The sequence below is a fragment of the Stegodyphus dumicola genome, chromosome 12 (genome assembly GCF_044657685.1).
Source record: "Stegodyphus dumicola isolate Sdum_Otavi_A_Nest chromosome 12, ASM4465768v1".
Classification (NCBI taxonomy): domain Eukaryota; kingdom Metazoa; phylum Arthropoda; class Arachnida; order Araneae; family Eresidae; genus Stegodyphus; species Stegodyphus dumicola.
In genome coordinates this window covers 87761800-87788006 of record NC_140779.1, presented here as the reverse complement: position 1 = coordinate 87788006, position 26207 = coordinate 87761800, and the positions used below count along the sequence as shown (strand labels likewise).

At 32.8% G+C, this 26207-nt stretch overlaps 1 protein-coding gene across 1 annotated transcript in view; it reads left to right on the top strand.

Moving 5' to 3' along the window:
• The window catches only part of LOC118200827 (cell adhesion molecule Dscam1-like), a 1398975-nt gene that overhangs the window by 1309991 nt on the left and 62777 nt on the right, over nucleotides 1-26207 (top strand). Inside the window, exons 23-25 of the mRNA XM_085827411.1 lie at nucleotides 6952-7066; nucleotides 8027-8181; nucleotides 10369-10389. Coding sequence (XP_085683537.1) covers nucleotides 6952-7066; nucleotides 8027-8181; nucleotides 10369-10389 — 291 coding nt within the window. The remainder of the gene's footprint in view (nucleotides 1-6951; nucleotides 7067-8026; nucleotides 8182-10368; nucleotides 10390-26207) is intronic.

Genomic DNA, 26207 nt, shown 5'->3' with positions numbered 1-26207 from the left:
GAAGAAAACTGCCAAAATTAATGCTGGAAGACATGCTAATGCACGAAAAAATTAATCTGACCGTTGTGATATGTGAAAAGTTAACTCACATGAAAAATAGATTGACGGAAAAAAATATATAAGAAAAGTAAATACATATAAAAAATATAGACTGAAAAAATGCCAATACATAAAAAGTAAAAATTAAAATGAAAACATAAATTGCAACAAAACAAAATACAATAATTACATAGCGGAAAATGGTAAATTAACCCACTCGTACCCTCAATTGGCTTTTCAAGGGGAAAAAAAACTGATTGTCGAACTAGGTTAAATACCATTACGCGTTTCGCCGAAAAAGACCATTGAAGCTCTTAAAAGAATTTATTCCAAAAAAGATATATTCGGGAATATTAATGTTCTTTCATAAAAAATTTTTCGCATTAAACAAGAACTTCAATGGTCTGTTTCGGCGAAACGCGTAATGGTATTTAACCTAGTTCGACAATCAGTTTAAGGCCCACCAGCGGCCGAGCGGTAAAGACGCTGAACACTGGTAGTTCGGTCTGAGGTTCGAATCCCGCGAACGGGCTGGCTGCATGGGCGTTTTCGTGGTTTTTCCCATGTGTAACGTGTATACGAGCCAGTTTCCCTTAGAAAGTCCTCCACGAAAGGCATTCCTCCCTTTAGGCAGATATCCCTCGTGTGCTTTGCCATAATTAAATACACCACTACACGACAATCAGTTTTTTTTTCCCTTGAAAAGCCAATTGAGGGTACGAGTGAGTTAATTTACCATTTTCTGCTATGTAATTATTGTATTTTGTTTTGTTGCAATTTATGTTTTCATTTTAATTTTTACTTTTTATATATTGGCATTTTTTCAGTCTATATTTTTTATATGTATTTACTTTTCTTAAATATTTTTTCCGTCAATCTATTTTTCATGTGAGTTAACTTTTCACATATCACAACGGTCAGATTAATTTTTTCGTGCATTAGCATGTCTTCCAGCATTAATTTTGGCAGTTTTCTTCGCGTATTTACAGTTTTTTCCAGTTTTTCCAGACAAATTTCTTCTTAGTTTATATTTGTGTAATACAGCGTTAAAATATTTCGTGGAGCTACAGCTCCTGGTAACTTTTTAGCAAGATCGCAGCAATGTTTCTACCTACTACTATTATATATATATATATATATGTATGTATGTATGTATGTATGTATATGTATATATATATATATGTATACCCACCCCTTTACTCAGGTAAAAAGTCCTTATCCGGCCTTTGTTTTTGCAATTGTTGGTAGTAGTCATATACTTCCAGTTACAGAAGTGCTTTAAATGACGAAAATATTCATGTCTCGGCAATGTGAAGTTTCCTTAAAAATTTATTTTCTACAAATAATGAAATTTAACTTATAATGCGGTGTGGTGTTTCAGATCAGGCTTTTGTATTTTATATAAGAGTCACATGTTCGAGTTCATATCATTAGCCAGGATGGTACTGAATTATGCAGCAGTAAGTGACAGTTGCAGAGTGAGCAAATCTGATTGATCTTTAAGCCATGGAAATATAAAGAATGATTTTAATGCAGCATTGTTGTCATTGATGATGAGTTAAATTAAGAAAACGACTGCCTTCAAAAGGATAACATCCGAAACTTGTTGTAAAGACTTGCAGTATAACTGAACGCAGTAATACGAGAAAGGATTGTGTAAACGCTTGAAAGAGCGAACAGTTTGAATCAATAATGTGTATCTGATTGATATTGTTATGCATCGTTCTTCAGTTTGAAGAACAAATTTTCTAATGGCAGTTTTTCACTTTTACTAACTATAATACAGTCATCTTTCGATGCTACAAAACTTACAGATATGTTTCAAATCTCATCTTGAATATTTATTTTCAGTTTTGCATGCCTCTGAAACTAGAAGTCAAATTTATTTGACTTCCAATTTTTAGTAAACTTTCATGAATCATTTCCATTCCAAGTAAATTTTCATGAATCGTTTAAATTTTCTATGAACGAAATATTTATCAGTTTGTTTTTAATTGATTCCAAACAGAAGATTTCATATATTTGCTAAAAAACAAAGTGTAATTGGTGTTAAAATATATTAAAGATTTTAGGTCAATATATATTTTTATTCCAAAATCATATTTAAATACGCACCCTCTAATTCTCAAAATGCAGGTGCATTTTGCTTTAAAAAGTATTGCCTACTATTCTTTTCTCTTACATCATTTATAACAGTTTATTTGATTTATAACAGTCTGATCTGCAAATCCTGACATTACATCCTAATATGGTTTCCGGTGAATATGCGAACTAGCTGTTAACGGTCAACATAACAATTTAGCTGTACAAAACTTTTCCAGAATGAATAATTACTATGTTTTACATATATGTTGTTCACAAATGCGACAGTCAAATCGAAACAGACTGATGAGTAGTCGAGTGAAAAGAACAGTTAAATCTGGCTCGAATCAGGCTGAACAGGCTTCCTGCGTGAAGGTTTTCATGGATTTCATATTTTTCACATGTGTAACGTTTTCTCAAATAAATATTTCTCACTAATGAAAATAAACCGAAATATTTTGTTTGGGAGAATTTTTTCTGCTAACTTTCAAATTAACTGCTAAATTAATTTTTATTATTTCTAAAATATATTTGCGCAATTACTTGAAATGAAAAATAATCCATAATACACACTGCTAGGCGTCCAAAATGCAACACGAAGAAGGACAAGAGATGGCAAAGCCAAATTAATTTCCGATATTCTACATAGTATCAATGTTAACTGATTTCAAATACAACCTCTTTGAGGTGAGAAAGACAAGAAAATTAGTAATGGGTGTTGCCTTCATATTTGTCAATAACACGGCGTGAAACGTGTGGTCAGACATTGTTTTGCTGAAATATGGCCGTAAGCAAGACCTGCAGTAAGGAAAGAGAACAGGTTGCAAAACATCAGAGATATAGCGTTAGCTGGTTAGTGCTAACACAACAGTTGAACAGGCTTTCTCAGCGGTGTCTCCAAAACTCTAATCTCACCATCGTAGTACTGCAGGAAGAAATGGAATTCGTCCGAAAACCCAATGCCATTCAGATGTTCATCTGTTTCATTCTGTGCAAACCTAAACGCAAATGCCTGTGGTTTAAAGTTAAAGGTAAGCTAAGCAGTGGATGTTTAGCGGGTAGTCCATTGTACTGTAAATGACGTTGAACGATTCCTGCAGACACCGATTGTTGTGTTATTGACTGCATGCGTACTGGTATGGTTGAGGATGTGGCAATGCGCTCCAACAGTGCCATACGCACAATATGCCTGTGTGAAGTGGTCTCACGAGGCGGTTGCAACTGCTCTTTTCTGTCAGTCGTTCCCTCAGTCGTAATTTGTAGCCACCGATTCCAAATGCATATGACTGTTGCTTGGCTACGTTCGATGTGAAAACCATTTCCCCTCAAGGATAGTCCTCAATGTATGTATGCAACGATTGTGCCTCGCTCGAACTCAGAAGCGTACTCGAATGATGCTCATGTTTTACTATGAGGCATACTGAAGCTGAAAACATAAAAAATCGTACAAGAAAACAATTCACGTCATTCAGAAAGGCAATTTTTCCTTCCTTCATAGTACATGGATTGGAAAGAGGGCTGCAGTCGCCTATAATATGCGCTGAAATCGTAATCATTTGCATATCCCATTGCAGTACACCCATGAGGCATGTTTCATGCTGTTTGGAAACTTACTTCACGGTGTTGCATTTCTGGCTAGCAGTTTAGGTTTTCTTAGGTTTGGTTTATTTGATTACGGCAAAGCACACTAGGTCTGTCTGCCTAAGGGGAAGGATGACTTCGTGGAGGATTTTCTAGAGGAAGAGAAACTGGCTCGAAAAACTTACACATGGAGGAAAACCACGAAACCGCCCATGCAGCCAGCCCGCTCTCCTGGATTTTAATCTAGGTCGGAACTACGAATGTAAAATCGCTTGCCCATTGGGAGTCCATATTTTTAAGCAATATAATTGATACTTAAATAACATATTTAATAGATATTAATAAATCTTGAATAAAAGATATCGCGTTTTGTAAGATGTATGGAACATTTTTAAATATTAAAGCGAATTACCTTATTATAATGACTATAAATATTAAATTTTTAGTCATCTTAATATAACAAAATTTTTAATTTAGCTGAAAAAATATCTTGTAAATATTCAAGTGTATAACAGATATCTTAATATAACAATTGAAGGGCTTGCAGCAAGAAGGGTCCAGCTCCATTTTGGTAGATTTTGTGTTCATGGGTATTTTTTGTAAAAACAATGTCGTTCTTTTCATTGAAGTAGCCGTAAAAAATCATTTTTACTATCACTTTGAATGAAGGCAAACGTTTAAAATGTAAATTTAAAAAGGAAAGTTTTTTTTTTTTTTTTTTTTTTTTTTTTTTTAATTTTCCTGAAAATTTAAAAAATGTGAAACTGGGCCCTTCTTGCTTCAAGCCCTTCAGTGGTTTTAGTCATTTAATTAATGTTCATTATTACTTGTTTTATATTCATTATAAAATATTCATTGTATTTATTTCTTTATTTTATAGCTTTTTAGCTTCGATTATATTATTTAATTTTTTGTTGTTTTACCGGATACGTTCTTCAAGCAGGATGAAAATTATGTCAACTTTTACAAGCAAATTTTTTTATAATAAATTAGTGAATTTTAAAAATAATTGTAGTGAATCTTAATTAGAATTCTGAAATGGAATTATTTAATTTTCAGCTTGTCTAAAGCGCTTACCGTTTGGAAAAGTAACAGTTTTTCTCTGTTGCTATCTTATAGAACTATATGTTTTCTTAAATTAGAACTATTTTCTTAAAACTAATAAATAAACAATTAATTAATGCTCTTAAAGCTTTGAACAGATCTTGACACCTTTAACGTTTCTTTCGAATAATGCACGTTTCCTGATAACAGAGGATGCAGCCTTTGTTGATTTCGACGTTTCTAAACTAATTAATTAATTTTTAATTAACTTGTAAGATTAAAGGACAATAAAATTTGTGGGCTAATTTCTTATTTAGTTTATCCTCTATATATTATACCAGGCTAAAAATTTTTATTTCCGGTGAAGTAGTAAGATTAAATTCTTTCTTTTACTAGCATTGAAGTTAGATTCTCGTGCAGTGGATTAATATTTTACAATTTCTTTTGTTATTCCATTTCTTTTTTATGACATTATGTTATAGATGTTTAATACTTTAAAAATTTGTAATCGAAAAATATAATTATGACTTGTACGATTCATTTATTCGGTGTGTTTAAAAAAGTGTCTTGGTGTGTTTGGAATAAGATAATAGTTTTTATTATAACCTTTTAATACGTATGCTTTTCATATAAACATAAATACTACATATATTAGAAAATCCAGTCATCCATCCCTTTGTACTTTATACACGTTACCTGAATTAATTTATATTTTTAATTAAAGATCTCTAAATTAAACTATAACTGAAGGAAAATCTTACAACAATATTATCTTTTTCTGATTTAATCTCTACTATTAGCAGAAACACATTCATATGCAAAGCGGATTATGAGAAAAGCGTGGTTCAAACAGCAACGGATTAAGAAAACCATGAGGCTCATTAGCACTATTCATTTAACCGCCTAATACTTCGCTTGATGCTTATATTGATATTTGTATTCGTTTATAATAAGTTTTTATGCTAATATATTGACAAATCTGACACATAATGAGAATCTCACCTAAATGTTTAGTTGATAGATTCGAAATGTAATGAAATAATTGAATTTCCATTTATGAGTCATTCTTGTTTAACGGCTCATCAACTACTCTCATCATACGTACGAATGCGTAAGAAGTCTGGGTGATTTTTTTATGTCTTATGTGAATTAATTAAGATCTATAGTAAACAAATGAGAAAGTTCAATGCAAACATTAGCACAAAAGACACGAAATTTTTGCTAGCTACAGTTTCATCGCAGCTCAGTAAAACTTCATCAAAGCCTTGCTAATACGGTCAACACAGTAGAAGGTTTAGTGCTTCCAAGGAAAGCTGGAATGTTTGCTCGAAATAAAAGAGGTGGGATTGAGACCAAATTTTTCTATTTCATTCTAATAAAGAGCCGCCCAGACGATATAGTGGTTAGGAGAGCCGACTGCGATAACAAAGGGCCCGGGTTCGAAGAAGAGAAGGCATGAGGGTATTTGTTTTGTTAAGACGCAGCCCGGTCCACCTTGCAAAACAATGTTTGCCCTATGTCCCTATACGGGCTACGAGGCATGAGGGTATTTTTCTGTCGTCCTCTCATGGAAGGTAAAAGTGGCCCACCTATAAGATGCCTTTATAATAAAGTGGCCACTGCTTCTGGCCTTAGTATTGGCCGACGTCTGTGGGAGAACTGGGCCCGCCAATGGGAAAAACATTCTAGGAAAGAATGGAAATTACGTCCTTTACGAGAAGTGCTTTGCAGGAAAACCTCTAAGAAATCTAAATTGATGGTTTGTGAGTATTTAATTATGGCAAAGCACACTAGGGCTATCTGCCTAAGGGGAGGGATGCCTTCGTGGATGACTTATTAAGGGAAACTGGCTCGTATACACGTTACACATGAAGAAAACCACGAAAACACACATGCAGCCAGCCCGTTCGCGGGATTCGAACCTCGAACCGAACTACCAGTGTTCAGCGACTTTTCAGCGACTCGGCCGCAGGTGGGCCCGAAATCTAACTTGAAATGAGTATAATGTTATCCTCGAAAATTAAAAAGCCGGTTTTTATCCCAACAGTAGGAACAATCTTCTCGCTTACTTTTGTTCAATATACTTTGTTAATTGCTTACGATTTTAAGTAATATTTAAATTTATTTAGTTATTTAAGACTGGTGGATATAATATAATTTAAGTTTTATTATTAATCCGGTTCTTTATTTCTTCCTTTATTCAAGTACCTGCTAGGATAGCCTCATTTTCACAGCAAGTTGTAGCACGCAGAAAATCATCCGTGCAACTACCCTGTAAAACTGTTGGAATACCTGCTGCTGAAAGAATTTGGACGTTTAAGTAAGCAACTGATCTTTCATTAGACAGATAGTATTGTACATTTTTACACGTTGTATTTTAAGATCGTAGATTTGTTTTCTTAAATAAGTTTAAACTGATTCCGTAAATATATAATTGGCTTTTTCAGTTTTATTCACTTTATATGAGTAGGTTTTGCAGATTTTATTCACTAACGTCTAGACCTAAAATATCGATATATTTAATTTAAGTATATGTAATATTTTTATAAATTCGACACAACGATTTTGTGGTTAAATTTTTAACCGACTGAAACTGAGATGTAAATATATTTATGTAGAACTCCCTAGAATACAATTTCTTACTTTTTATTGTCTGTAAGGGTAAACAGCGTTTAAATGATCTCATACTAATAAGTCTGCAGGGCTACGCATTAAATATGCTTATAGTTTGACAAAAAACTCAAAACTAACTTTACAAGCTTTAAGATATCATGCATATTTACTGCTGACGATACTCACTTAAGGTGTAGTATCAGATTATAATTTATTTCTCTTATATGCATAAAGGAAATCTTATGGATTAAATTAATTAAAATACTTCTTTTATACGTTTAATTATCAAGACGATAATCGAAAATCGTTTGATACTTGCGAATAAATATTTTGTTAGTAACGCATCATAACGGTATCACCATGTAATTGATTTTAAGCAGTTTATAATAACTTAATATGCGTTTACTATAATTAAAGTTTGCTTTTACAAAAATAGCTGTAGTTAGTATTTCGAATTATAATTAGCGGAAGCTCATGGCACAGCAGGTAATTCATGCATCTTTCTATTGGATACACTTTGCGTCTTAACCTTTACCAACACGTCCCCTCACCTCAACCCACATGCACTTTCAGACGCTGAGAGATCAATATTTAGCGAGATTCAATTAATTAATTAAACATTGACTTTGTGTCAGTGAAAATGTCAATGGATTTGTTGCATCCTCAGGGGCCAAGCTATTCGTGATAGACGAAGGACGAAGTTCTTGAACAATGGAAGCCTTCTGATCGAAGATGTGGAGGACGATGACGCTGGAAACTATACGTGCAGAGTGCAGAATGTGTACGGGGCGGATGAAATTGCCTTCATGCTTATTGTTAGAGGTAACTAACTCGCTTAACTATATTCTAAAAGGAATGCATTTGCAATGTCAAAAGAGTTGACTTTTACTATTATGGAGCTGGTCTATTTCGTAATTGAATATTTACTTAGGAAAATGCTCTAATTAAACTTCTCTGTATACGATATGATGTTCTCTTTTATTTTAAAAATAATTTCATTTATAATACTCACTAATAAATAAACTTAAAATAATTTGCATGAACAGCTCTTACTACTTTAAGAGCTAGAAACATACAACTCCTTTTCAAGAACTGTTTTCTTCATATTAAGCACTAATGTGAGAAAAAAGCATATTCTCAAAAACCTGTATATTTTCCTTTATTCTTATACTATTAATGTTTTAATTTTAGAAAATAAAATCAACAAAATCCGAAAATGGCTTCTTCCCATTTCGATGTATATGTGCGCAGATCCTTTTAAAATGAACTAACATATTATTCTTTCTTTCCCGTCCTTACTTATTTTATTAAATTTAAAGGAATTAAAAAATGTTCTATAATGAAATATCTGCTTTATAATAGTTATCGGTAATTAGTGATAAATAGCAGATGCCTGAAATTCTTTATCGTCTAATGAAGTTTGTTTCGTAGAAAATAGTTGCACCCAAGATTAGTTTTAATCGAAAAAAAGGTGCAAAACATGTAGCTGATTTTATATTAACATTAAGCAAGATAAAATTTTTAATCGAATTATAATACAACCACAAAAGAACTAAAAACTACAGAAAAATTATACAAACACATCCTGAGGAAATACACTCATGGAGTTTAAGTGCAACTTCAATGTAAATAAATTATATTAAGAAATATTCTCAAATGTCATAAGTAGAAAAACGAGTGTAATATTCCTACTGCTATGCAGTTAAAACTATTATTATATTTTATCTATCATTATTCTATAGGTAACTAAACTATCATAATTCTATAGCTAAATTTAAATATGGTATAATATAATATTTAAAGAACACACCAGTACCTTTAGCAGTTAATGCTACAGTATATATAGTTACAAGGAAAAAATTATAGATGTTTATAGATGTTATAAATTTATAAAGTCGTGTGTGATTTCTGTTGAATTTCGTAGCATCATTTGCATTTCTATGACAATATAAAAATATTTTTGCACTATTATCATAATTCATGATTCTGCATAAGGAATACTAAACTTTATGTTTATAGAGACATTAGATTAATTTGAAAAGCTGGAGAGATGAACAATGGGCAAACGCCTTCGCCGGGAATCGAACCGTGGACTTCTCAATTACGCGCTGAGCGTGCAGGCCATTACACCATGAAGGCTCGCTAAGAAGGCGGGAGAAATACCTTATATACTCCCCTTTTAAAGGGCGACTGGGTTTTTAGGGGACCCAATTGCCAAATCCTGGATGAGGAGAATCATCTTCCAACATCCTCTTTAGTTCGGGCACCACTGTAGAGAAATTAGGTATTTTATGGAAGCAGGCAAGATGAAAAATATGCAAACGCCTCCGACGGGAATTGAACTGCGGACCTCTCAATTATGCGCTGAGCATGCAGAACATACGGCTCGCTAAGAAGGCGGGAGAAATACCTTATATATTTACCACTTGAAACAATGTTGCTTTTTAATGAAGTCAACTATACCAACAATCCTCATTAGTTTATTAATATTTTGTCTTCGTTTGAATTTAATTATTTAGCTTAGGGCAACTAAAAGCATTTCTCATAGCAACCACCTCCATAAAACGGTCACTGCTGAAAATAACCACCATAAAACAGTCTAAAAATATAAAGAAGAATCGGTAATCGTTATCTAAGATGATCACTTCGATCAATTTCATCTGGACTCATGCATGTTTACCCCAGGGAGGATTTGCTACAGTATGAACCTGATACAGGCAGTTTTAAAGATGTAATAAATTACTCAACTGAACTTTATAAAAGTTTAAATTTTTATTTTACAATATTTGGGTGCTGTAATGCTTTTAAGGACTATGCAGCTAGTCTTTAATGCAATAAAAATAAATGAAACAATGTAGTAATTAAAAGAAACTTTGATTTGCATTTGGGATACAGAGAGTTAAAATTATTTTATTTTGTATTTTGCAAGAAAATGTATCATATTTATATATAATATTAGACGTTAGCATTAGATATAGGTAATAAACTGCATTTTTATTTTTGTTGCAGTTAAACATTTGGATGGAAGAGGTAAGTTATTTTAATTAGATTAATATCTCTTTTAACCAACAATGCTAATTCTGCAATTATTATTTAATCTCCCTTTTTCCAATGACCTCTGCTGTTAAAAAAAAGGAAGAAAACCTAGAAGGAAAGTAGACGATAATTTTTAAGATTTTTATCATATGTGAAGTAGGCAATATAGAAATACTATTAGCATTTCAGCCTTCTTGGTCTATAAATCTTGATTATGTAAATGAGCTATGAGTACGTAAATTTACTCCCGTGGCTGGACAACAATTTTAACAATTGTTTAGTAGTGAGTAAGAATACCTCTACGGCTGATACGGTAACGGTAGAATCACATCAGCAACTTTGATAAAAGACGCATTACTGGTATGAGAGAATTTAATATCTCTTTGCATTGCATTCCCGGGTAAGTGGAATTGAGTGGTTTTATCATTTAAGGAGTTTGACGTAATAAGTTCAAAGAAGAATACAGGCTACGGTAAAGGTTTTGGACGTTGTATAAAGACAGTGTAAAGAGATGATCTTCATCTCATCAGAATGTCCTTGACCGACTATTCTACATCATCAACAGTATTGGTACAGCGAACACTGATCGGTAACGCATTCGCAAGAGTCATGTCACAGCAATTTGCAGACTGGAGCACCACTGTAATCTGCAACTACTTCACTTCAGCAATGTACTGGCAGACTACAATGGTGTCATCGATCGTCCATCATTGCAGACTGAGAGACATAACCTTCATGTTCATCGACGAATCACGACTTCGTGTACGTGAACATGATGGTCGTTTATATGTTCGCTGATGAGGTGAGAGATTCGGAGAAAAGTGTATTCATACCCGACGTAACGCACCATAAAGAAGTATTTTTGTGTATACTACTGCTGAATTTAATACACTTCTTGCAAAATTTATGCTGCCTCAAAGAGAGCTGAGAAAGTCAATGGTATGTTACAGACAATCGGGCACATCTGTGATTGCAATGACTTTATGAGGTAATTTTCTGGTACAAAGACTTTATCCTGGAGGAAAAATTTAAGTCACCTTTAGCAGCGACAACGCTTCCAATTCTCCTTGGTTACTTAGATCAATTTATTTATATCCCATCGAAAATGAGTGGATTGTGATGAAACGAAGAGTGTTAGTTCTCTAGGGAAATCGTAGTGAGTACTGGGAGCAAATTGAAGAACATTGGATAGTTGTTGCATGAGAAGCTATTAAATCTATGCCAAATGTATTCAGGAAGCAGCAGTAGTCAAAGATTAACACACAGAATATTAATTGCAGTGACGTGAGTAAAGGGTATCATTTTAAAATGCTAATAATTTGTTCTGTGATGCCTGCTTTATAATATCCAACGAAGAATAAGTCGCTACACTCCTTCCAGGTTTTACGTTTTTTTAAACTGTAATGTATTTCACAGTAGTTAATAGCGCATTTTAAATATCTTTAATATTCCATTGATCATACTTTATTTGAATGATGTACACTTCGCACCAAAACAAAAAATGGGACAGTTCTTTATCTCCCTTTCTGGACCGATTATCTAAATTTAGCTGTTCCATGTCTTGAAAGAGCTACTTAGAATATTTATGAGATTTTTGTATAGTATTGTTCTAACATGAGTATTTTGACACAAAATCGGACTTTTTCTGAAATAAGATGCCATTTGTGTTTCCATATTTCGATTCTACAGCTTGCATTATACCAGAGTGCCAAGTTTTGTAAAAATCGGCACGATTACTTTTTAAAAAATTAGTTCTCTGAATTTTAGCTCCTCCATGTTAATTGAATTTGGTATGTATTTACTAATATCTCTCTTTTATTAAACTTGTTTGATTCTTCCTTTCACATTTTGAAATTTAGGTTCATTTCAAGTAAAATTCATCCATTTTTTATGATTTATTTTTTATCTGTATTTTTAAATAATATTTATAATTTTGAAAAAATTCTGAATTATAAACTATAAAATATTTTCAGTCATCTTAAAGTAGCACACCTGCAGAAAAATAGAGTTTTTTATTCGAAACTTTCCTAAGATATACGTGAATTTACATATTGGCATGTTTTGCAATTTGGCATATTTGTTATAAGCAATAATAACGCCAAGTGTGTTTACGCACTTGGCGTTAATTAAAATTATTTGAAAGTATAAACGATGACTTTTTTCTGCGCGTGTACAATGAAAAAAAGGAAAGTAAAATACGTTGCTATAAATTAAGAAGTTTGCCAAGTGAATTATTCTTGGCACAAACTGAAAAAAAAAAACGCGGCAAGATAAAGTTTTAAATTTCTCCATAAATTTCTCGCCAAAAATTACAAAATTTAATATTTGAGTCGTAGAATCGAAATATGGAAAAATATTTCTATGCTATTTCAGAAAAAGTCCGATTTTGTGTCAAAATACCTATGTTATAACAATGCTATACATAAATCTAATATATATCCTAAGTCGCGCTTTCAAAACATGGAACACGCAAGCTGAATTTCAGCAATCGGTGCAGTAGAATGTTAGATATAGAACTGCCACCCCCTTTTTTTGTGCAAGGTTTAGTTTTTGTAAGTTACGGAAACGAAAAGGAATTTAGTAAAAATATATACAGTATAATTTATTTATCATAATATAATTAGTTAAATTTTTGATTTTGCCTACAATAGTCGCAATGTAATCTCATTAGTAAAGCAAGAGCAGTTTTCATTGCTGGGGGTTAGAATAATGTAATATTAAAATAGTCATATCAGTCACAGTCCCAGTCATTATCACAGTGTTACACTGTGTTACTTTTCTTCCTGCTTCATATATTTTGTTAAATTTGCGCTCCAGAGAAGCAATTACGCTATGAGGGAAAAATTAAAATATCTTGAGCGATCCCTAAAATAGTCATTTACAAGTCTATTTCTGATAACTATACATTCAGGATTTGCAATTCTATTAAAATTTAAGACACTAATTAGACATAGAAATACGTTAAATTAATAGCATTTATTAGCTATTAAACAAATTTAATTGAAGGAATTAATAAATCTGTAAAATCAATTAAAAATAAGAAGCTTTTGAAATGCTCAATAAATAATAAATAAGTTTTATGAATAATATTAAGTATAGTAATATGTTAATTCTAAAGGCATGATTAAAAACTTAATAAATGGTTAGCTGCAGGTATATGTGAGAAAAATAAATAACATGGTTTGGAATTTCTTTAAGCATCATTTTGTTACAAATTAAAAATAAATAGTGTAACGATCTCCAACACAATTAACTTTCTTTAAAGCAAGTTAATACTTTAAGGGAAAGCCTTTTCAATGTACTTAAATCGGTTTCATCTTATTTAAATGGAACTCAATTGTATCGATGAAATATTTCACACATTTAGTTATAACTGGTGTTTAATAAAAGGATATTAAAGCATCAGAGTATGTACTAAAGTACATATTAAGGCAAGAATAAAACTTTTATTATTTTATAGATATTTATATGGTAAAACGTTAACTTTGAATCGTGGATTGATCATAATCAAATATATGAATTAATCACAGTTATTACAAAAAGTTATCCAAATAATTGTGATAAGCATATAAAAACATTAGTAGGTAGGTTATTTCTCTATCCATGTAATGTATTCAAAAGTGCAAAAGGTGTTTGGAAAAGGTGCCCACATCTCTATTTCTTTAAATATTTATGATTTACAATTCTAATCAAGTATCTAAATCTAATGTAAGTATAACAAAATATGATAGAGAACTTTAAGGCAAATTTTAACAATTTAACTATTATAAGATGGAGCTTTCTGTAATTATGAAATTCCTTTTTTGTACTTACGTACTTTACTTTACTGTCGATTATTTTCAACAGAGGAAATCTGTCGCCAAACAGGGAAATTCGGCGCCAATGAGCTTGATGTCACAATAACACTCATAAGATCTTCTCTTTAGTCTTACGTAAAACCAATTAATCCGTGATAAATCAGTATAATTTTGTAAAGAAGTTAACTAACTTCTTTTTTTTTTTTTAATTTGGTTCCTACTTTATGTGAAAACACATACAATGAAGTATTTTCAAAGTTACTGTTTCCCAGCATAAGTAAAATTTGCGTTTATTGGCATGATATGGGATTTTGTTTCAAAATGGATGTGACAAAAAAATATCCATTCGACAGGTGAGTTACATCAAGCAGCATAATTTACGTCTGTTTATCGTCTAACTACACAAAGTGTGTGTGTGTGATTATGGCAAAGCCTCGAGGGCTATTTGCCTAAGGGGAGGGATGCCTTCGTGGAGGACTTTTTAAGGGAAACTGGCTCGTATACACGTTACACATGGGGAAAACCACGAAAACGCCCATGCAGCCAGCCCGTTCGCGGGATTCGAAACTCTAACCGAACTACCAGTGTTCAGCGACTATACCGCTCAGCCGCTGGTGGGTCCCTAAACAAAGTGTAGTCCATATTTTCAAATTTCCTGTGGAATCATTGGCCTAAATTTCGCTAGATCTCCGCCAACTTTCGCAGTTGATGGGAAAGTACGTAAGCGACCTATTTATTTCTATACGATTGAAGTAAAACAAAAATTGAAACTAGTAAAACGTATATTTTGCTTTAATAAATTAAATAAAACAAATATTTATTCATCGAATTTTCATGCATTTTTGAGTACGAATTTATTGTGTTAAATCACTTTCCAATGCCTATTACTGAATGAAAATAAATATTTTTGTCCCAAATTTAGGAAGTAAATGAGAAATATAAGTTGTGGATTTGACAACTAATAATTCCATTACGTGTAATTTAATTTTTACATTTACCTGCTACTTCTGCGATTTGATCATACATATCCTTTAGAATTTTGGACACAAAGATATGGCTATTTCGTATTTTATTTATTAATGCATAATGGAACTTACAGGAATAATACATAATGGAACTAATATTACTACAGGGACTTTTGCTCTATTTTGAATCATAAAAATGTTTGATATCTATAAGCTATTCCCACCTGTAGTACTACAGTACTGAGTCTGTTATTAATCAAGGTCAGTTTAAGAAAAATCTTTTTGGCATCTTTTCCGAGATCCTAGTCAATCTGTGTAAGTAAATAATAACTAATTTTCGCTTAATGCTTGAGAAACGCTGAGATCATGTTTAATTATTTCTGTATGATATTATAAGAAAACTCTTTTTTTAAAGAAATGGATAATCTTATTTTGTATACACTTTGAATAACCGTGTGTCCATTTCGAGAGTAATCAGATACAGATCCTTCTTTTACAGAAGCAATTTTCTCTTTGTTCCTGTAGAGGACAGACCTGTGTATAATCACTTTTGAAATCAGTAGAATTTATTGAAAATATACACCGAGCTAAGGCTGCTGTATTCTTAATTTAATATTTTACATTAGCGTATTTTTCCATTTACTCTTCTCAAAAACCTTTATTTTTTAATTTAGTATTGCATTAAAATACCGCGTTTTATGTTCAAGACAGAAAGCCATAAATGCGAAAGATTCAACGAAGTTCGGAGTATTTTAATTTTCTGAGAGGTACTAAACATATAATATTTCCATAATTAGCACGTTTACTGTCTGAGCAGAGTAGTGTTGAGCGCTTAGAACATCAGAACTATTTGGCTCGTTTCAGCTTTTGTGATATTTCTGCTGCTCAGATACTTCACTGATAAGCAGAAGCTATCTGGGTACCGTTGAGTTTAAGTGAATCTGACCTCCTAAAATTAACATAATTAAATTTCTGAGGTAGTTGTAAAGTCTTAATAAACTAAACTCGCATACGTGTGCCGAGTAATGATATTAACTCTCACACTGCTTCCCTTTGAGTTTATCTTAATTCTCTTATCTTAAACCACTTCGATAAACGGTTCGAGCTAGAGTATTATAATTAAATGAATATATTTACTTTATATTACTTTAATTACATGCGACTTTAAGAGTTAGTCGTTTTTAATTTGATCAAATATTACTTAATTATGAACAGAAACTAAAATATTTTGAAATAGATTTTGGTAAGATAAAAGCATTAAAAAAACTCTTTTCTTAACATAGCGTACTACAATTAAGACACAATAACACGCCGAATAAATACTAATTCAGAAGTCAAACAACAAAAATCAGCGTTAATTTACGAAATTTTCACAGGACTAGTTTCGATGGTTTTACCGAACCATTCATCATTTCATTTGCGGTTTTGCACTTGAAGATGATGGTTCGGTAAAACCATCGAAACTAGTCCTGTGAAAATTTTGTAAATTAACGCTGATTTTTGTTGTTTGACTTCTGAATTAATAGCGTACTACCTTGTAAAAAAGTGAGTGAGTAATATACCTGTTTAAACTATTTGTACTATTTCATGTTAAGGCACTTTGATATTTTATTTACAGCAAAACGTTTTAAAGTAAAGAGTTCTTTGCACTAAAGTGCTTTAGAAGAAGGTAAAACTTTCCCAACTGAGGCACTTTGATATTACATGATTTGCATATTTCACTCTTAACGCTCTTGCGTTTCCGCATGAAATAGCCAGACTGAAAAAATTCCCTTGGAAGTAAAAAATATGCCTGAAATTTTCTTTTTCTTGAAGTCCTTCTTTCAAGAAGCTATGCTCAACTTGGGAAGACATGAATAGGAAGCACTTCCTGCCTCACAATTCACACTCCATCTTCAGATATATATCTATTTTATTTCCTTCTTCTTCGGCATTTTCAGCAAAAAATATATCTTTATAACATTTTTATCAGCATTAAAAGTAAAGCTTTAGCTTTAAGTTACAGAAATTTCTTGTGACATCGATGACCAATGTCAGATTATTTTAAAGTGACTGTAAGATATTTTTAAATGATAAATAAAGTAACGATAATAGTATTCCTAAACACATTAATAAATGCATTAGTATAAATACGTAAAAATAGTAAACTGACTGCGCAGAAATATTGTTAAGAACAGCCAAAATTTATGTTTGGAGATACCTTCAAAATAAAAAAGATAGTTTCTGGGTCGATTACGATCTCAAAACTCGAATATGCAAATTCATAATAACAGTCTATGAGTTAGATTGAACAGATTTTGAGTGTGGTGAAAGAGTTAAGCTAAATAAATAAACATGAAGAGATTTGACGAGAATTAAAGAAATTGTTGACTTAATGAATGTAAATGTAGTAAAACGTGACTCAAAAACTTATCTTACCTTTTTCGGATTAGCTCTCAAACATTTTGCCTAAATAAACAAAACAAAAAGAATTTCATTAATGTTACAGTTCGTCTTTTCTCAAAAGATTTCGCTGTAACATCAGAAATGTTCTCGCTTCGTGATTTCGTTTCCTATTGGATTTTCACATAACAAACAAGAGAAGCAGAAGTTACGGTAAAATTCACTATAGCGATGGTGTGTTGCAAACATCTTTCTCTTCTCAGACCTCTAATTGGTTATATTTCACATCTGAGTAATAAACTTCGACTGCACAAACAGATGTTAGAATTCCAAATAAATAAAATTTAAACGTCATAGAAATAACATCCTCATGTATTTCGAATACATTTAAACTGCCTGCATATGTATATATTACTTCATTAGATCCTAAATATTGTCGGGCCCGCCAGCGGCCGAGCGGTAAAGACGCTAAACGCTGGTAATTCGGCCCGAGGTTCGAATCCAGCAAACAGACTGGCTGCATGGGTGTTTTCGTTGGTTTCCCCATGTGTAACATGTATACGAGCCAGTTTCCCTTAAAAACTCCTCCACGAAGGCATCCCACCGTTTAGGCAGATAGCCCTCGTAATCCTAATCCTAAATACTGTCCTTTATGCAATTATTTACCATTTTACTAGATATTCCCCTTTTTGTTTCTTAATTTGAACATGAAAATCGATAGGGAAATTACACAGTGTATATATAGGGTGTCGCAAAACATTGACCTCGGCTTTTATTCCTTAAATATGATCCTAAATATATAATATAAATTACAAAGTTACGTAAAAAAAGGTAAAGAATTTTGTGAAATCAATTAAAATTTTCAGGAAATTAAATTTAAAGAAATACAAAATTTACATTTTTATATGTGCCCCGTACAGAAAAATTCTCAATTAGCAAAATGTGACCCATACTTCGATAAAGTAAAGTACAGAATTTCAGCATTTTATCATAAAAATTCTCAAAGATATGTTTAAACAAATTTGACAGTGATGGGTTGATCATAAATTAAATTGTAAATTCTTACCGCTAGATTGCAGATGACAGGATGCAGAAATGCATCATAAACATATAAAATATGGCTCTTACCTTTAATTTTATTTACAAATTTACAAAGTTCCACTTTCCAAATTCATATCCGCGGCCGAGCGGTAAAATCGTTGAACACTAGTAATTCGGTCCGAGGTTCGAATCCCGCGAACTGGCTGCATGGGCGTTTTCGTGGTTTTCCCCATGTATAACGTGTATACGAGCCAGTTTTCCTAAGAAAGTCCTTCACGAAGGCATCCCTCCCCTTAGGCAGATAGCCCTAGTGTGCTTTGCCGTATTCACAATACACCAATACACACACCAAATTCATATCCAGGCACAAAAATGTAGTTTAAGTCAGCATTTATATAACTTCATATCTCTGTGGCTTTTCGTGGTAAAATGCAGAAATTGTGTACATTACCTTATTAGTGTATGGGCCACATTTTGCGAATTGAGAATATTTCGGTATGGGAGTCATATAAAAATGTAAACTTTGTATTTCTCTAAATTTAATTCCTTAAAACTTTTAATTGGTTTCATAAAATTCCGTATTTTTTATGTAACTTTGTAATTTACATTATATGTCTACGATCATGTTTAAGGAATAAAAGCTGAGGTCAATGTTTTTGGGACACTCTGTATACTGCTTCGGGAGTATGTCTTAAGCCAGCATTAAAGCACATATAAATAGACAATTTACTAAAACTGCTTTACTTCAAAGAATTTAGTTAAAATGTCAGTTTGAATAGTATTCGTTTTACTTATGTAATTTACTTTGCTATCTGTGTATATATATATTATGTTTTTGTCATAAATTAGAATTTTCTAAATCACAGATGTTAAAGAGTTCTGTATTGAAAACATTAGGGAGAAACTCAGGCATATGAAATATGCGAGTAAATACGGTGGATAAGTGGCGTCGAACCCGCATTTTCAAACTCTGGTCTATAATGAAAAAATCGACGATAGTGTGATTTCGTGCGATATTGTATTTGGAAATGAGAACTGTTTGTGTGGTAATGATTATTTCGTTGGTTGTGGTGGCAAACGTATATGTCACATGTTATGATAAACAGGAATATAGTGGCAACTTACCCCAGGACAAGATCCAGGTCTATAGCCCACCGTGACGAGAGAGTGACAAACACGTGAAAACAGATTTAATTCTTGCTTTATTGGATACTAATAATACTGAAGAGATATTCCTTTTTTTTAATCCGGTATGTCACATGACGATATGAGGCCTCCTCACTCAGAACAAAAAAGATAGGTCAATTCTTCCACACAGCCCTTCGAAGACTTGGTGTATTTCAGCTCATACACATGCAGGTACTCTTCATCGGGATGCCGGGCGAAAATGCCAAGCCCGGGGAAAAAAAAAAAAAAAAAAAAAAAAGGAGATTAGCTTAAATTTTGCAGCTACAACATCAAAGAGAAAGAAACTCGCTTCTTTCATACATACTGGGAGACTAAAGAAAGCTTGCACGAAAAACTCCCACAAGTTTGCATTTTTACTCCACTCTTACTGTCTTTCTCTATGCAGCATCTCCATCTCGCACCTTCACAATCTCCTCCTTCTCCTCCCTTCCTCGTAGACAAAAAATACCGCCTTTTATAAAGTTCCACAGTTAAGTTTTGCCGCCCAATGAAAAAAGATCCAGCGTCAGAAGGCAACCAATCGCAAAATACCTTCAGCTGCCCAGGCAAACAGAAGTGAAGACGCTAGTTGTCTGACGCAATACTTTCCTCCGCTTACAACAGTTGTCTGATGCAATGCTTTCCTCCGCTTACAACAGTTGTCTGATGCAATGCTTTCCTCCGCTTACAACAGTTGTCTGATGAAATCTGTTCTTCACCTTACAACACAAGTTGGCGAACAAAATGAAACTGTCACCAAAGGAATCTGATGCAAATATCTAAATATTGCCATAACGTAGTAAATAATTAATTCAATGTGACCTCGTCACATATCCACCCCTGCTTCGGAAAAAAAAAGGGTAAAAAAAAAATCCTATGTGCACGAAGAACATTCCTAGTGTTAAGAGGGAGCCTCATATCAACTCATGCCAATTCATGTTAAAGTGCTGGTTGAAAATACATATATTACACACAAATTGCTATTTACATAATAAATAAAAGTACTTAGTATACAAATGTCAGACAAATAACATAATCATATGCGCTATAAATAAACATACGATTTCTAACATATTAAAACATGGAGATCATTTGGTTAAATTGCTATCGTTTAACACCAAAATATATGGATAATTGTGCAAAGAATCCAATGTTATACTGTTGGCACAGATGATTAAGAAGTCCAATTGATACTCTTCTGTGCATCACGCACAGTAATGGAAGCATTCATTTTAAAAGTCCATGAAAAATATTAGAGTCCATAATATCAAAAAGTCTATAAATTTAACATAATTACCGTACTGAGTATTCAGGCACAGTCTCTAACACGTGTACTCAGTAATAAGTGATATAATCATTGCACATTCACATAATCTGTCCAAAATATTGAAGAACTAGGCATATAATTGATAATAAGTGTGCGTTAAATAAGTACACAGTCCACAAAAGTAGTCGAGATGTCAAACAATTTGAACATTGTTCATATAGTTCATAATCTACATTCTGTTCTATTTGCACAGAATTCAGAATTTAAGAGGATATACGGATAGAAAAACACAGAAATATCATGTGTAAACAAAGTTAACTTGCAAGATATAAGACAGTTGTGGTGGTAAATGCATTAACAGTGAGTCCTCAAAAGCACAGTAATAGAATATCATGCTATAGTAATTTAGTAGCACCATGTACTATAGTTTAACATATATTATTTCATGCTACTGCAATGCAGCTAGATATTACCAGCATTCTGAATTAGCACCTAAAAGGGAGCAGCACAAACCCTTAGTATAAAATTAATATGCATCGAACCATTGGACCAAATTAAATATATCATGACATACAATACTCCTCATGCTATACAACAAACAAAATTCACATACCAACTTTCCATGCAAAACATGTTTCATGCTATAAATATGTAGTATAACACATACAGTTTCAAGATAAAAGTAGGGCGTATAAAATCTCATGGTGACTAAAGATTAGAGAACCGTTATAATAAAATAAGAAAACATTCTTTATGATAAAGCAAAATTGCAATTTTAACATACTCCTAGTTACACTTAATAAATGGCATTTATGATGACAAAATATTATAAGACAACTATAATCACATCATACAGAGAGATTTTGAAAAATAAAACACCTTTAATCATTTTAAATATGTTAGGCACAATGTTGTTGAATCTATAATTGATATTTAAGGGTGATCAAGCCTTAAATACTAATGATTATGCCTGCACAATCATAAGAATTCAACAAAAGAGGCGCAACAGAATAAATTTGGTACAATTAGATATAAATACACTACTTAACAAAATAATAACTTTTCATATATATCAACATTCTCCAATACACTACTATGTTAAGACGAGAAGAAAATTTAAACGTGCTGTCTTTTTCTTAGATTATACTGATGTGTAACTTGAGGAGCAGGAGGTGGATTTTGAACTAAGTGAGACAATCGTTTTGGAGCTAAACGAAGGCGATTGATGTGAATTTTGAATGGTTGAGTAAACTCATTGTCAAGTGCTCGAATAGTGTAGTTTACATCACTTGATTTTGAAACAATACAGAATGGTCCAGAAAATCTGGGTTTAAATGTATCCTTAGATTTCAGATAGACTACGTCATCAATAATGAATGATCTTAATTTCGCATTTTTCAGTTGACGAGTATTTTGTTCTACTTGTTTTCGCTCAAGCGTCTCATAGGCATGTTCATAAGTTAATTTCAGCTGTGTTAGAAGATCACACAAATAATGGGATTTATCCAATTGAGCTGGCCTTGGATCAGGATGAAATGTATCAAAAATTAAAGATAAGTTTCTTCCAAAATGCAACATATTAGGAGAATAGCCTGTTGAAGGATGAATAGTACCATTGTAAATATTCTGATGGATTAACAATGCATTTTGAAATGAAACACCTTTTTCATGAAGGGTAAGTAAAGAAGTTTTGATTGAAGTATTAACTCGTTCACTTTGTGCGTTGCATTCCGGTCTCTGAGGAGTACAGTGAGATAATTTAATACCTAATGATTTTGTAATTGATTCAAACACTAATGAAGTGAATTGTGTGCCCAAATCAGTCAAGATCATTTCCGGTCGTCCATGTACAGATATATATTGTAATAAATGCCCTGTAATAGTTTCAGCAGTGAGATTTTTAAGTGGATATAAAGCAAGATGCTTAGAAAAATGATCTAAAACAGTAAGAACATGGCCACAATTCCTTATAGGACCGACAATATCCATGGAAATAAAGTCATTTGGGTACTTAGGTATTCTGATGGCTTTATATGGTGCTTGTTTAGGAGTGAATGACTTATATTTGTTGCATAAATGACACGAGAGGACAAAGTTCTTTGTGTCGTTATACACGCCCTTCCAAAAGTAACGTTTCGATAAAATCTCATAAGTCTTTTGCACCCCAAGATGGGATATATGGGAAATTTCTAACACTTTAGATTTCAGTGCTTGTGGAATAACAATTAACTCAGCATTATTTTGTTTGTTTGAAATAAACATAAGAAGCTTGCTTGACTCATTAATGAAGAAATTATGTACCTTTGCAGCATTAAGCAAGGAAGGATTTTTCAAAATTGTGATAATTTCTGAAGTAAAAGGATCCGAACTTTGCTCAGCAAGAAACGTTGACTCAGAAATTTCATGAGCAGGATCTCCAGAAGAAACCAGGGCATTCACTTGGGGTCGTTCAAGATTTGTTTCAACAAACGGAAGAATAACTGAGTTATCTTCAGAGTTTTCAGCCAACACTGGCTGATTATGATCAGGATCTTGCATACGTGACATGTAATCAGCTAGAGAATTTAATTTTCCAGGAATGTGCTTAAATTCAAAAGTATATTCACTTAACTCCATAAGCCACCTAGTCGTGTTGTCAGCAGGTGACGTAGATTTTTGATAATGCAACAGAGGTTTACTATCAGTCAAAATTGTAAACTTTCGATTATATAAATATGATTTGAAAGCAGTAACAGACCGATAAATGGCATAAAGTTCCAATTTTATAGCTGGGTATTTTCTTTCAGATGGTGACAATGTTCGACTATAATATGACACAGGATGCAATTCATTGTTGTGTTCCTGCAGAAGAACTCCCGAAATAGCATGACCACTGGCATCAGTATTCAGTATAAATTCCTTGTCCCATTGTGGTAAGATAACAAAAGGTTCAGAAAAGAATATATGCTGAAGTTTCTCAAATGCAACGCTATGCGCATCAGTCCATTTAAATGTATTCTTCTTACTGGTCAATTGTGTCAAAATATCAGTAAGTTCGGCATAATTTGGTATGAGGTGCCTATAAAAACCACAAAGGCCTAGAAATTTTCTGACCTGGCGGACAGTCTTAGGTGGTTGAAAGTTAGTGATCTTAGCAATATTAGTTGAAATGGGTTTAATTAAGTTATGTGATTGAGATGTGAAATCCTAAATAATCTATAGCTGTTTTGAAAAAGACACATTTTGTAGGAGACAGTGTTATGTTATACTTAGATAAAAGTTTCAATACTGCAGTCAACTTAGTCATCATATCATCAAAGTCAGAAGCACCTATTACAATATCATCCTGATATGCATGCACACCTACGATGCCGTCCAATTTTAGTTCATCAATAAGCGTATCCACTAAAGCTTGAAAAGTACTGGCGGCAGTCTTTAAGCCAAAAACTAGCCTTCTATTAGCAAAGGATCCAAAAGGTGTAGTAAATGTTAACACATCCTGCAAGTGATCGGGAAGTTTAATTTGCCAATAAGCATTTTTTAAGTCAAGTACTGAATAATACTTGTAAGTGGAGATGTTGTTTATAAGCTTTGAAATCTTTGGAAGAGGATATATTGAATGTTCAATAATAGAATTAAGCAATCTTAAATCAAGAGCCATGCGATATTTGGGTGGATTATTAGGGTATTTGGGATCTGGCTTCTTTTTTACTAATAGCATGGGACAAGCCCATTCAGCAACATTTCGATGAATTAAACCAGCTTCCTGCAATTCCTGAAGATCTTCTTTAACTTGGAATTGCAATGAATAAGGAATTTCAAAAGGGAGGGTCCTAATGGGATTCGAAGACCTAAAACAAATTTGTGGGGTTACCTTATCAGTGCAGCCAAGTGATTTTAAAGATTTGGAAAAAGCTGCAGAATTAGAGATTAACACATCCAATAAACACTGCCTTTGTTCAGGAGAAAGATGGTTAAGATCAAAGTCAGTTGGTAACAATTCTTCTTTCCTTATTTCTAAAACCTCTTTTGATGGAGTTATAAGATTGCAATACTCATTTTGAGGAGTATCCGAATTTACAGAATCAGGTATGGTCTCAGCAAATTCAATATCAGATGTGACTTGACCTAGCTTCTGGTTTTTGTTTATATGAACATTGTTCGAACCAATATTTTTGATGACAGTAATGAAGGAATTGTCGTTTAGAGTGTGGATCGCAGGATGCAATTCAATATCGTGTTTACTTACAGTTGGTTGAAAAAGGACAGGTTGATTGTTAGCATAAGGACTATTGACTCTTAAGTGCGCAATTGTCGATTCTCCAGGATCTAACATAATTTTGTGTTTCAAAATTGCATAACATTCTGAAGGTACAGGATTACAATTATAATTTTTTACATTAGCCATATTAATTAGAGGTACATCAAAATTATTAAATTTTGCAACTGCACTTTTAGCACATATTAAGACATCATGTTTGGATAAAAAGTCATAACCTAAAATTCCATGAAAATTTTGTTGAAAAGCATCAGATAAATAAAAGGCGTGTTTAAAATGCTGCTTGTTTATCTTAAATGATATTTCTGCACAGGCTGAAAAATGTAAATTTGAATTGATAGTTTTAATTTGAACATGTCTGGATAAAAATCTAACTTTAGTATCCAATCTTATTGTATCAAACACAGCTTTTGATAACAATGACACAGAGCTTCCTGAATCAAGTAATAAAGTGCACAAATTTTTACCAAATGTTACATGAATCAAAGGAAGAGTACAATCAGAAAAGACATTATTTATATGCGCATAAACAATTACTTTTACTTTTGACATGAAATTGTTGCAAAAACTCTTTGATAGAACTCGAGGGTTTACCACCGATTATCATTTGCTTATTTAAATATGTTTCAATACTCTCCGATTCTTTGCTCGTATGATAGTTGGTTTTTGGTGACTTGGTTGAAACATTAGAGGTCACATCGCCACCTACTTGTGAACTCCCCTTGCGTTTAAAGGGGTACTGTATCTTGGCTGATTATAATAATTTGGTCTCCGACCATAAGATGGAAATCTGTTAACATTTGAGTTATCACCTTGTCGCGTACTATTGCGATAGAACTGTGGTCTAGTGAGATTAGGACGACTGCTAACATAGTTACTCGAACTTCTAACCTGGTTCTGACGAGGGCTACACATCGCCAAATACGCACGACATA